The sequence below is a fragment of the Diplotaxodon limnothrissa genome, linkage group LG19 (genome assembly GCF_057381915.1).
Source record: "Diplotaxodon limnothrissa isolate DT_005_m linkage group LG19, D_limnothrissa_male_GT1.1, whole genome shotgun sequence".
Classification (NCBI taxonomy): Eukaryota; Metazoa; Chordata; class Actinopteri; order Cichliformes; family Cichlidae; genus Diplotaxodon; species Diplotaxodon limnothrissa.
Window position 1 is genome coordinate 7,347,287 of NC_140614.1, and position 14,502 is coordinate 7,361,788.

The window sequence follows — 14,502 nt, forward strand, 5'->3', positions numbered from 1 at the left end:
GTTCCAAATTACAAACCTAGATTATTCTTTAAGATTTACTTCTTAATTTAGGAATCAGATTTAATCTAAAACCTTCAGTTTCAGATTCTACTTATTTAAGAGAATCAAAGAGTCTAAGACCGATCTGTTCTGTGCAGGGCTGATAAAGCCAACGTAGTGCTATGAGCTCATTTAACTTTAATCCCTCTGAGCAGTTTGTGTCTTTCCTTGCATGAGAAAAAAACTCTTATCAAAACTCAATTTGGTGCATTGAGCCTTTAACACAGAGTTCCTATAGAAATTTAGTTTGACTCAAAACAAGAAAATAACATCAGCATATAAAATCACTCAATAGTCAGGGAGGATAAATCACAGGTTCTGACTCCAGCTTATTGGTCAGAAGAACAATCTGTCACCTATAAAATTCCATTTCTCCTCGTTATAGTTGTTTCTACTTTCAGATCAAAAATGCAGATGAAGAGAAAAGATGGGTTTTAGCTGTTAAAATGAAGTCGATTTGATTTAGTTATTAAATATAAATCAAACCAAAAGCAATAATGTATTCAATACAGTTAATATCTGAATGGGCCCTGGGGCACTTTGTAGTGGAAAAGTTGGGGCCCGAGGTCAAAAGAAGGTTAAGAACCCCTGCTTTAAACCACTGCATCTGACGCGTTGCATTGCACTGGACGCAGCTGCTCAGCCATGGAAACTCGGTCCTTGAAGCGCTCTGTTCTTGATCTGTTATTTGCCTCAGCTTATGCTATAACCTCGTCGTGTGATTTTATAAGACCTACCGCTTCTTGGCTGTTGCTGTCATTCCCATTTGCTTCTACCACTCACAGTTGAGTTTGGAATATTTAGTAGGTAAGACATTTCATGACTGGACTTGTTGCACAGATGGTCAACCTATCATGGTACCAAGCTGGAATTCACTGAGCTCCCATTCTTTCACAAATGTTTGTAGAAGTCTGCATGCCTAGGTGCTTGGTTTTATACACCTGTGGCCATGGAAGTGATTGGAACACCTGAATTCAATGTTTCAGATGGGTGAGCGAATACTTCTGGCAATGCAGCATTAACGGAGGAAAAATAATAATCCCAGTATCTACCTCCAGGGATTAAGCAGGTAAACCAAACGTATGAATTTTACGAAGATTGGAAACTATTTTGAATGTTGGGTCAATGTAGAATGATGGCCTTGAAATCTTCTACCAGGTCAGCATTTCTTCGCCTCATACAGGAATCCCATTTTCAAATAACAACAGCACAGCAGATTTAAAAACACTGGACTTTATTAAAAGAAAAATCCATCGAAGGGATGCAGTTTAGCATTTTGAGCAAAATAAAAGATTTGATAGGGAAAAAGTGGCCATAAAGTGCAGATACAAACACTGGCTGACTTGGTGATTTTAAATGTAGTGCGAACTTAAAATAAAATCATTACATTTTAAAAGAAAGAGCTGCACACTGAGCCAACGATACAAAAGTCTGTAGATGTGCATCTGTTTTCAACTGATTAAACTTGAACCAATTAGTTTCAGTTCAGAGTGTTACTGAGTTTTAAAAAAAATAAAATAAAATTAACACAGGAGTAAAAATAATATCCCATTAGTGTGCAACATGCGGCACTGGGGGGGGGGGGGGAATGCATGACTAAAGATCATTTTTGTTGTAGACTGTGCAGTCATTAACACCCGTTTTCATCACCAGCAACTGTTGAATGGGAAAACTTTACACCCTGTCAATGTACAACAATACTTCAAAGCAGGAACACACAAATGTCTCAAACAAACACTTCACTATCGTCTCTTCGAAGAACATGAAACCAAATAACAGCAACATTAATTCTCAGGTGAGTATAAAAATAACCTTTGTCACAAAGGGGTGTGTGTTGGGGTGGAGAACATTTTTTTTCACTGCGATTTTCACAAGCGGTAAAGTGGGGGGAGGGGGGAGTCAGACATTTCACCAAATGTTAGCCCGTTCTGTGCTCTATTAAACCATTAATTTCTTTCCTCAAGCTTGGGGAAAAAGGAAGACACGCAGATGCCTGTAAAACTGCACCAAACTGTACTACAACATTAACAGCTGACGAGCTGCTGTGCGTTTAACGGACACGTTAACTCAGATGTAGAATGAAGTACACAGTTTATTTAAAAAAAGAGAACCTAAAAGTTAATTTTACTGACTATTTCCAGGGTTTTCCTCCTGACAGGAAGTTCATTTATTTGCCATCCGGTATATACGCCGCCTACAGTATGACGACCTGTTATTATTATATGCTCAAAGTTTGACAGTAAGTATCTGCCGCTGTGCTGAAGACCATGACATACACCTGAAAATGTGACTTTGTGTCACAATGCTCACGCTTATTACTTAATAAATGTTTTTAAGACAATGATTTTTATACAGCTTCATCCAAAGTTCCCCAAACTACCCCCATTTTAAACTGTTTTAACAGTAAAAACTGGGCTTCTATGAACACTAAAGCCACATACTAAACAGCCTTTAGTTTCACCTTCTTTCAGTTTCTTCTTCTTTAAAAATAGAGTACTTTAGCATATAAATTTGTCTGCAAAGCAAATGAAAATTATAGTTTTCTTGTGCTCAACACTTTAACCATCATGTCTTTGATTAGAATAACTAAGTAACAACCTGCTAACTGAAAGACCCGTCAATTCAACATGGCTGATGGATAGCTGAGATCTGACATCCTGTTTGTTGGTCTGCACAATAATGACAAAAATAAAGATTAAAAAAATGTTTGGGGGCTTTAGAGTAATGGCAAAAAGGAATATACAAGTGTTACAAAAACTAGAGTCATATGTTCAGCTTTAAAAATTATGCAAATACATACACAGCTTGTGCTAAAGTAGGAGTATTCAGCAATATATTTTGTACAAAACTTTAATGCATGAAACTATATTTAAAGCATTTATGTATTTGTGTGTATACTTCACTAGAATCAGTGAAAAGTTGAAGTTTTTAGACAAAAAGGCCTAAAGATGTACGACTGTGAATATTTGAAGCAGCTAATAACTGAAAAAGAAGATTTCACCTAAACTTTCAACATTTAAACGGAACTGTCACTGAAGGAAAAATCCACCATGTAATGTTACTTTCATATACATTGGATGCAAGTCTGTGATGTTATTGGCATTTCAGGAACAACTGTGTTTGTTCACACCTTTTCTTATTATGAGATTACCAGAAATGCAGCACAGCTGAATCCTGAAGTGCCGGTAGCATCACAGAAAGCTGCTTTTCTGTCTGCGATAAAGGATTTCAGGGTGGATTTGTCCTTCAAACTACTTGTGATGACGCTCTGTGTGGAAGATCTGGCTACTGCGGACAGTTCAATGACCAAGTCCCTGCTTGGCTCTGTTAAGGTGACCTAGTAAACCTGCAAGGACACACTTCATCACTTCTCCTGTAGCAGCATAACAAAGTTATAATGTCACCATAATTCAACCATGGAAGATGGTTTATAAAAAAGGTGCGATGCCTCATTTTGTGACATGTTTAATGTTTTAAAAAATTAAATTAAAATCAAATGAATTCTATAAATAATTTTAAATTGGCAAAAAAGAACAAACCTTCTTCTTCTTGTTATATTTTTTGAGTCGAAACATTAATGCTGCATGCCCTGATTTATGAATTAAAACAAAAGAGGATTAAATGAAGTCAACGTCAAATAAATTCTTTTAAAAAAAAATTAAAGTTTAAAAATAGGTCCAAGCAGCGTACTTGTGGTAAACATTATGTACAAAGTACTGGTTATAGAGGTAATAAAAGTCATTTTTCATACAAACATTTGCAAAAATTACCATGAATGGAACTGGTATCAAGAACCAATGAGGAATCGGACAGATAAGCAGAAGAGGAAGTGGCGTTAATAATATCCAAAGGGTACCAAACCCGACCGAGATGGGTACAAAACACTTGGGTGTGTGCTGCCTGGAGCTTCGCTTCTGGTCCTCACTGGTCTCGAGCTTCGTACAGCAGTTTGGCTGCCTGTTGGAAAGAACAGGCAGAGAAAAAGTTAGAGTTTCATAGTTTTGGAAATAAAAACGCTCTTGATTTCTTATTGCTTTGTCTCAACAAGCACGCTACAGACCACATTCAGCTACAGTGCTGTGTGAGACTGATGGCTTTTTTAGCCAAAAAATAAAATAAAATGTAAAAACATGTAAAATAAATAAAAGTGCAAGCTCTGGCCTGATGGGGGCGCCACTGGACAGGTTATGATACTACATCCACCTTTCCAGACTTTGCTCCACAGCACTATAATCAGCCTGAGCTGTCCTTTGTTCTGCCTTTTGATCTGTTATTTAGCACGCCACCATGTTTTTATCAAATGTTTGCAATAAGGCTGACTGACCATATTAATGAGAAGCATTTCAATGACACCATGAAACAGAAAAACATCAAGAAAACGTGAAGAGGTGCTTATTCAGAGCCATATTATTCTCTGCAACCCAAAAATGTAGAAAAATGTGTAACTAATTAAACTCATAGCTGAATATTAGATGCAGAAACTTCTCTGCATGACTGACAAACCAAAACATTCAGCTTACAGTAATACATTCAAAACTTCACTTCTGATAAGCTTACATTTGAGGCGATTATCTGTGGGACTACAACTTGATGCATGAATCAAAACTCTGTTTTGATTGTTTTACTTATTATTTAGATGGTAAATGGCCTGTATTTGTATAGCGCTTTACTAGTCCTTAAGGACCCCAAAGCGCTTTAGACATTCAGTCATCCACCCATTCACACACTGGTGATGGCAAGGACCAGTGTGTGAATAAAGGACATAAAGCAGTGTCTGTTGTAGGGAGGGACTCTTTTGTGTCCCTGACCTGATTTTATGCTAGCACAATTCTTTATTTCCAGCATAATAAATCATTTTCACTCCTCTCCAACCATTTTTAGGCACTTTAAGTGGGCTGGGCAACTGTTACCTATCTGCACTGCATGGACCGTCTTAGGTGTGCTGCTTATTTTTTTACCTTGTGCATTGCAGACAACCATAATGAAGCCACCTTCTTATCATCTGCTGCCTCCATGCGGAGCTGCTGGACATCCTGAGAGCCCATCGGCTTGTAATGGAGTAGCATTCCACTGGCTCTTGACCCTCCTACACACACACACACACACACACACACACACACACACACACACACACGCACATATATATATATATTTAAAAAATGACTGAAAGACATCCTCTGTCTGTTAAGTAAACTGTATTCTTTGAGTCAAACAACAAAAAAAGCAACTTTAAAAGAGGTCATTTTAGTTTTTTTCATGCAAACATCAAGTTGTACACATAGTCTGACACACAAATTAAGTCACTACATATCCCTTTTCCCCATGAAATCACAGTTCTACTGAGCCTTGGACCCTTTCAAATGAGATTTAACATATGTCAGAAACTAGAAGAGTGTAAACTCAGGACAGAAACAGACGACGGTTTTAAAACAATATAAGGCAAACACTAATGGAAATGCACGTGACGACACTGATGATGAAATGATTTCATGCTCCAGTCAGGAAACATGCAACAGTCGAGGTTCAGTGTCCCAAAAGCATCGAACTCATCTCTCTAATGGAAATCATGTTTATGAGCATTGTAGCATTCATCAACTCATTCAGCTGAGGGGATTTTTCTATTAATGAGTGAAAACTCAAATTCTCTGGGTGCTTTCATAGTATGTTTTGGGCTGCTGTGCACCTGTTCTGTTAAGAGCTGTTAGGACACCAAGTCAAGCTATACACTTCCTATACCTCACAGGCCTTTATCAATGCATTTTTACAGTCTTTCTAATTGGCTTGCACCTTCTGCTGAAACTTTGCCCACATGATTTGTCCTTGTAATACACTTGAATCCTGACAAGACCTTCAGAGTGAACCGTCTGATTATTTTGGCGACTGATGAATGACTACTCATCAACTGAATTTCTGCCAAATGAATCGGTTAATCAGGCTGCTTAGGATATTAATCATGATCAGAGTAACAAACTGAAATGTTTGGCATTTCAGTTTCCTCTGAGATGCTTCGGGGACCCAGTGATAAAAAAAAGGAACCGCAGATGTATCAGACGCTCCATTTTCAGGCAGCTTCCTTGAAAAGAAAGAAAGCTGATGTGGGAAACATGCAGAAATGCAGCGACATCGATGAGGAACTGTTGACAGACGGACACTGTAAAGCAAATGAAAGCTAACCTTCAGAGATAAAGTGACTGTCCAGTAGACTGGTGTAAGTGTGAATGTCATTCTCTGAGCCCGGAGGAAGAAGCACCGGGCGGCCAAAGCAGCAGAGAAAAGAACGTTTGTTAGTTTAGAAAAAACAGAAATTTATCAGTTAGTGACAACATCTCGAGGAGGAAACGGGAGAAAGAAACAGAGAGAAAGGTGCTCAAAAAATTAAACACACACACGCATATATATGCTTACTTGTAACACAATTTTATTTCACACACTCACCTCCTGGACTTGTCCCATCTGTCAAAATCTGCATGCTGGAGATCCGAGACAGCTCAACCTCAAAGTGGCTTTCACCATCGAGGAACAGATATCTGACGTTCAGGTCAGAGACAGACAGCTTACCAAAAACTGGTGCAAATAAAACTGTTTGTTTTTTTTAATATTAATTATAAGTATTCTCGTTATTTTATGAGCTAATGTAAGATCTGAATCTATGCTATCCACTCTTCTTTATAACAAAAACATTCAAATGCATTCCCCTTTCCCCCCCTCGAGGACAACTGTTAAAACTGAAGTACTTATTTGTTGTGTACAGATTAGAGATGGACCGATCCGATATTACGTATCGGTATCGGTCCGATACTGACCTAAATTACTGGATCGGATATCGGAGAAAAATAAAAAATGTAATCCGATCCATTAAATATCACGAAAGCACCTCACAAAACTTGCAACACGCCGTAACTCGCCTCAGAACGTTAGCACGTCGGAGCAGTATGCATCACGTGATAGAGCGGCTGTGGCATGCGGGACCTGTCGGTGGTCTGGATAGCATGTGGAGCTTCGCTAGCAACCTGGCATTTCATCTCCGACAAAGTTATCCCCGAGAGAAGTAAAGCAAGTGTGTAAGTCCATCTCTGAATGTTTGTAAAGCATGCCTGCGTTAAGCTTAACAAGCGACTGCCTCTCGCTCTCCGGCTGCTACTTCAATCGTGAAACTGCTTAATGATCAGCTGATCGGCTTTTCTGTCGCGAGTCCGTCTCTCTTGTTTGTTTTTGGCCCACTTTGCACCAGAAAGAGGAAACCAGCGGCTGAACAACAGCAGCACGTTTAAGCTTGATCAGCTGTTGTTAGAATGTATTTAATATTACTTTCTACTCGAGGATCTTTTTCTACGTAGCTGACGCTGGTAACTGTGCAGGGGCGGATCTAGCAAAGTTTAGCCAGGGGGGCCAATAGGGCATTAACAGGGAAAAGGGGGCACAAAGACATACTTTTCTTTCTTATTCTCATTTAAAATGTCTAGCTTTTAATAAATAATTATCTGACACCCAAAGTTTTAATTTGATGTAAAATGAATAGAAGTCAATTACTGTATATAGTGACTATTAAGTCTAATATATATACCCTAGTAAGCTATAGTACTTTTTCCTTTGGGAAGGTACCATCTGTGCAGTCTGCAATTTTGTTGAAGAAAGATGTTGAATCTATTTAATATTTCTTGAAAAATAATTGATTTCTGTGCATTTTTTTCCACACTGCATCAAATTAAGGTTGATTACGTCGATTAAGCATCATGAGGTGGAGCGTGAGGGGTGGTTCCCTATTTTTTATTTATTTATTTTTGTTGTTGCTGGGAGTTGGAACCCTATTAGTTAGGTTTCTTAATATTTACGCTAAGTACTCTTTAAAATACCAGAATAGGGAGGATGGTGTAGGTTTAAGTTTATTAGATTGATCAGTATTGCTGAACTATGAAATATTTTTTTTGTATACAGGTATAACAGAATAGCTTTAGTGTAGTTGTTGTTTTAAACTTGAGTATGAACTTGCAGACTTGCAAAATGCAGCAAGATATTTAAAAAAAACAGTTTTGTTGATTAAAAAACACTATATCGGATTCATATCGGTATCGGCAGATATCCAAATTTATGATATCGGTATCGGTATCGGACATAAAAAAGTGGTATCGTGCCATCTCTAGTACAGATGTTATTTATGTTTCCTAAGACTGCAGCGGACATATTTGATCCTGTTCAGCTGGCAGCCTAATTTGCAGACGGAGACATTTCATAGAAGGGAAAAAAACAACATGGCCAGATGTGACAGGTAGCTTTTTGTAATTCAGGTAAAGTAAATATTTGGTATGTCAAGTATGTGCGGACTTAAAGAAGAGCTAACCTGTGATTGTTGGAGAGGCGACACGTCATGGTTTCAGACTTCTCCGACGTTCCCAAAGTGACAACAAAGGTGCCTCCTGTTACGGCGGACATAAACACATTTCAGACACTAACAAAGGCATCACGAGAGTGGAGAGTGAAAACCTGAGGACTGTTTCCAAGTCAGTGGCTCATTTGTCAAACAGGAGGAGAAAACAAAGTATGGCAGTGTTTGCTGCTCGAGCTCTTCATCTTTATTTCTTTCTTTCCTTCATACTGAGCCTTTGATACAAACACACACAAACTCCAAACGTGCAGCTGGCTGTTCCTCTACACTCCAGGCTGCTGATGGATTCTTGATAAGGAGCCACACTGTTGCTGTGTATTTATAGCTGCACACTGTCCCACAATCAACAGGATTACCAGGAAGGGACTGATAAGATTAATTCAGAAATTACTTTGATCATATTCCGGCTTTCTGCATGGAGTCAATGTGTCGAAGCATGATTACAGGAAAACAAAACCCAGGCAGACGCTCTGGATCTAAGCCTTTTTTTAAAGTATGAGAGTCCTCACCTCCCAGAAGCACTTTGAGCTGCTTGTCGTAAAACTCCATCTCTTTCTGGGAGACCAGGCTGCACTCGGCGCACTGCCGCACCGGATCAACAAAACACATGCGTTGCAGCGGCACTTTCTTACTGCAGCATTTATCACAGAAACACCGGCCGCACCGCCGGCAGTGGTGCTGTGGGAGACAACACAAGACAGTCTGATTGCCTGGCCGATTGTCAGGGTTAGGATGTCTGTGTTAGGCACTTCAGACGTTCTCAGGAAATCTCAAAACAATCTGGCTGAGATACAGCACCGTTTCCAACCAATCAGAACTCCTATTACACCCCCAACTGTGTGCCTGACTCACTCTCAGTCACAGTATGTCCTACAGCTTACAGTAGAGTATACAATTTAAACAAAACAAGTAGATATGATTTCATTTCTGATGAGGACACAGCACTTCTCCTACTTTTTTATATGGAAACAAAAGACATTATCTGCAAATTACTAAACATGATAATAGGGACAACTTCTTTTATGTAACGTTAAACAACTATGGAGGATATCCTTATACTCTAAAGTTTTTAGCATAAAATGTGTTTAATGGTTTCAAATAACAGTTTCTAAACAATATAGAAGAGTCCACTTTCCTTGTTTTATTCCAGTTTGACTGCAGTCGAACACATTCGCTCCTGTATTAATTTGTACGGTAACAGATCCCACTACTAATTAATAAAGTTTATTATAACATGTATAATGGATATTGTGCAGACTTTGGAGGTACAAAGTTGTTACGTCTATTTTTTTCTATTATCAGAGCAATTTCCAGTAAATTTCCACATCACTGATTTTGGTGAGTCATGAGTTACATTAGTTCCCAAATTTTTTGGCTTGCCTACATCGAATGTTGAGACCTCTGAGGCCTGGATAACAAATAAATAGAAGCCCTTGATTTCCTGGGGGATCCACCTCTGTGCTGGTGGGTTTCTGTTGCACTCTGATTGAGTAAGTGTGTCAGTTTTGGACAGAATGTGTTTTTTAATCAGAGACTTTGAGCTGATGAAGAAACACTTCTCAACAAGACTACAAGAGACTGAGGCAAAGCAAAACCACATCTGCTTCACTGCACTTTTAAAGAATCGGGAAGCTTAAAAATATCAAAACTGTGCTAAAACCTCAAGATAACCAAGACGTGAGGGATGCCGAGTACAGGACGTGTGTAATTCAACACCTAGAAACTGACTTCAGTCAGCAGTCTAGAGCTGGCTCTGATAATGGCAAAAGAGGCAAATATTGAAGACACTTGTAAGGGTGATTATTTTAACTCGACAGATGTCAAATGAAATGGTGGCAGGAGGCTTACAGCGTTATGTCGGTGGACACTGGCAGGAAATATCAACACACGGCTCTGACTAAATGATCCAAGAAGGAGTAACTCATCTAAGCATTCGCAACACAAACGAAAGCCTCACATTTTTTAACAAAACATTTATACTAAACGCTGGTTTGTCCACCATATGTTTGTCCAGTCTGACAGGAAGTCGAGATTTTCTGCAGAGTTCGCATTGTCAGAAACAAAACAGACCTTTCTTTTGATGAAGTCGAACTTGGTGTCGCACTGCATACATCTGGGGCACTGAAAGACGGGAAGAGTGGAAAAAACAGGACGTTACACAACATGCTGAGCTGGACAGCTTTCAGTTAAAGTACTGCTTTAAAGTTTTGCACAAGTATCAGCAGCTAGCCAAGCCACAATAGATCTGCAGCTGTATGTGTAAATAATAACGGTATAAAAATAGTATGTGTCAATGGCTCTTGTGTCTTATGGTCATTACTGACAAGTGGTAACTGTTCATTAAACCATCAAACTTATGATTTATCACTGGCAGATCAGAAGATATGGGTTTGTAATTAGTGCCAGGCTTGTTTTTAATTCCTGCTCCTCTTATTAAAGAACTGAAGGCTGAGGTCAGCAAATAGTAAATGATTAACTTTGCCAGTCTGGTCAAAGTGTCCCTGTGTGCAGCCAGAGTTTACATTTTCACAGCCAGACAGTCTTTGTGTGTCCTGCTGTAGTTTTACTGCACTGTAAAACTACAGCCTTCGAGGCACGAAGGGCTAGCTCCTACTGCTGGTTAGCTAACCTACGTGCTGGTAGTCAAACACGCACACAACCAGAGGGGTCTCGTCACTGTGACGCGGACAAACGCTACAATTAAGTTTGCCGCTAGTTGTAGCTGTTAACTAGCTAACAAGCTCCGTTTGCTGCCAGGCTGGCCGTGACAGCCTGCAACGCCCAGTCCAGCGGCCAACTGCGATGTCCGGAGCGCCGTCAAGCTCGCCGCAGTCAGCAGGATGTAAGCCGGATGTAGAGCCGTTTCACTACAAAAAATAAAAGCCTATCACAGCGCACGACCGAAAGACTAGAGTTTGAATTTAGAGTCGAGCTGTAGTTTTTAGGTGTGATAGTATAACCCACCCAGTCACGACTTTTAAACCAAACAATTAACCAATGGCTGAGCAAAGAAACATTTAGAAATATTACAGCAACAGATAAGAAGATGTGTTGTTTTTAATAATTTAATAGACATATTTAGACCTACTGTTCTAAAAACTGACTTATTAAAGTTAACAACATTAAAGGATCGGATAGATGCATCTTAGATTATTATCATCAACTGTGCATTTATTATTTTTAAATATTTCTATTTTGAATCTGTCATTATACTGTTACTGTATTTTTCAAGATGGATAGGATCATCATATAGTGACCATCTGTACTGGATGTACTCAGAATAAATACGCAAATTAATCTGAAAAGCACTGATTGTATGAAATAACAATAAAAAACAAATTAAAAAGAAATATTTACTACGCCCACACGCTTTGATAAATATATCTGGTCCTTGAACTATCGTTCAAATAAAAGCAGCTATTTAAACACCATGTGATTATCACTGATAAGTTGAAACAGGGTCTTACATTTTAAAGGCCCAAACAATCACTATTCTAATGTAAAATGTAAATATTTGTTAATTTTGAATGTTTCCTTGTATTTTCCTTTTGAAAATAGTCCAGTGACTTTTGCTGTCAGGATTATAAAAACAAAAAACAGCGCACAAAATTTTTTTTTCTCAAGTTGTACTACAATGAATAAAATACAACATCATCAAAACTACAGCTAAAGCTACCACTAGACTCTTACTTTACAATTTTATTCCCACTAGTTTAACAGAGAGGTGATTTTATTTTGGAAACTACAACCGGAAAGCCTTAGTTAAGCTTCTCGTGTTTGCACGGCTGTGATCGCTTGTCGCTGTCAAACCAAATCCGACGCTTGTCTCACCTCTTTGTCCGGGACCCACTGCGGCTCGTCCAGCGAGAAAGGACTGCTAAAGGCGCCGTTTTCCGGAACCATGCGAAGGCCGCTGGGACTACGGATGAGTTTCTTCCCGTCAGGAACTGAAGACATTTTCCTTCAGCGTGTGTTTCTCCTCTGTGTTCAGCGGAGTCTCCTTCGACCACAAAACTCTCATCTGGACACACCTTTCAGGATGATTGACAGGCTGTTTAGCGAATCAGAGCACAGATATGAGATCACGTGTTTCTCGGCAAAGTTGAGTGTTTTGGTTTCTGCAGCCCCTCCCATTAAAAATAAAGTAAACACATTAGCTGGTCATGGAAGAAGAAGTAAACATGCGGGGTTGTTAAAACTAGCACTAAATTTAGTACATGAAAGGTAGATAATGATTTGTGAAAAAAATTATAGATATGTATAGTTTACTTTGGACAACCATAATTTGAGCGGACATAAAAGACGATCTGGCAGATCTAAAAAGTAAAAAACACCAACAGGTTTCTGCATAACTTGGTGAGCTGTGCTGAACAACAGTACCCGTTCCCTCATCAGTTTCTGTTCTGTTACACATTATTACTCTCTAACGATACTGTAATTAAGATGATTACCAGCTTAGCAGAAGACTACAGGTAAGCTTTGGTTACAGGAGCATTTACTTTATACAGAAGACACAGAGCACAGTAGTTTTTCAAATTAAACAACGACCTGGGCAGAGTTTACAGAGCTATTATGTGTGCTTAAAATAATTTCATGCTCCATTTAAAAACATGTGTTTTTAAGTCTTGTGATTTAGAAAAGGGACTACACTTTGGATGCACTTTGTTGTGGACTGGTGCAGGAAGATGGGGCTACATCCATTATATCACCGACATTATTTAGCTCACGCTGTGTCAATGTACAAGCGATGTGCACACTTTCCTCCCTCAGTTTATGTTTAAGTAGTCATAAAATATATTAGTCCTTACTTGTGTTTTCACAGCAGTCCTTTCTCTAGCAGTTGTCCGTTTTTCTCCCCAAACTCCCTGTTCTTGATCACAGTTTTCAGTTACTTCACTCTGGGCAAAGTCATCTACCTAAAACAAGCCGCCATGACTCTTCTACTGATTGGCTGCCCCTTGCAAATAGAAGGTTTGAACAGCAGGTGGGTGGGGCTCCTGTGCTCACAGCGAGATATCGCTCTTATACTACACCAAGCGAAGAGGGGGGGCTGGCCTCATTATATGAACCTTTTGCTTGATGTTTAATATTAGCATCCACTATTATAACTGTATGTTACCAAATAAGGTTTCAGTTTCCTATACTGACATTTTAATATGAACTCAAAGAAATGATCAAATGATGATATAAAATTTTAAGTTGCTTGAATTTAAAGTAATTTTGAAAATAAAACCACATCTTGCACAAAGCTTAATGCCCGACTTTTAACGAAAGTGACTTGATTGCACAACAAATTCCAGTGGGTTGATCTTTACTGTTTTAATTGAGCATAGCCAAAGTATAATAAAAAATCAGGTCGCATTTATTTTTAAATTGCTGAATTTAAAATGTTAAAATATTAAAATAAGTCAAATAATTTCAATAACTCCACATTCTGAGATTTTCACAATTATTGTATTTAGTTCAAGTTATTCTTGAACCTCTGTATTCAACATCTTTGCATTGTATCTGTGTACACTCCATTCAAAACGTTTTTCTTTGTGTTGCATATTTCATCAAAACCACTGAAGATTCATTTGGGAAATTGGAACAAATAATTAAAAAAAAAAGGCAAATACAGTATAATGGTTTGAGACACCTTCATGTGAATGAATTCGTCAGGTGTCGATTTTTATTGAAGTTAAAGGTCTGATCTGTGAGATGTAAAGAGGGCTTCCCCCCCAACAAATTAGAGAAATGAAAACAGAACCATATTGCACAACCCTGCCAAAAAAAAAAAGTAAGATTCAGGAAACACAACAGAGACAACGTACAATGCAGCAAATGCATGAGTCACACATCAGTACAATAATCAATGCAGCTTAAGGTGGGAGATCATCATTATTACTTTACGTCAGTCTGATGCTTCCAGTGCAAATCCTTCTCAACTAGATGTTCATGCCAAAGATTTACAAATGTGCTAGGGTTGTTTGGAGATGGACGGTTAAACCTGATTATGGTTGATCTGTGGAGACTTCTCTATCATTAGTGCATTTATTAAACAGACCACTGTGGTCATTCCTAGGCTGATATGGAGGCTT

At 38.7% G+C, this 14,502-nt stretch overlaps 1 protein-coding gene across 3 annotated transcripts; it reads right to left on the reverse strand.

Moving 5' to 3' along the window:
* Window positions 1-1,272: 1,272 nt before the first annotated feature.
* zfyve21 (zinc finger, FYVE domain containing 21) lies at window positions 1,273-13,308 on the reverse strand. Of its 3 annotated transcripts, none has more exons than XM_085342818.1 (9): window positions 13,231-13,308; window positions 12,254-12,453; window positions 10,493-10,543; window positions 8,932-9,100; window positions 8,378-8,453; window positions 6,475-6,566; window positions 6,214-6,267; window positions 4,998-5,125; window positions 1,273-3,996 (listed from the first exon to the last, which is right to left on the reverse strand). In XM_085342818.1, exons 2-9 carry the CDS (start codon window positions 12,377-12,379, stop codon window positions 3,961-3,963), a joined length of 732 nt encoding a protein of 243 aa, XP_085198944.1. In that variant the 5' UTR covers window positions 12,380-12,453; window positions 13,231-13,308; the 3' UTR covers window positions 1,273-3,960. The 3 variants fall into 3 exon arrangements, with proteins under 3 accessions (XP_085198944.1, XP_085198943.1, XP_085198945.1); XM_085342817.1 differs by having other exon boundaries at window positions 12,254-12,473; XM_085342819.1 differs by lacking the exon at window positions 6,214-6,267 and having other exon boundaries at window positions 1,274-3,996; window positions 12,254-12,473; window positions 13,231-13,288.
* Between the last annotated feature and the right edge of the window lie 1,194 nt (window positions 13,309-14,502).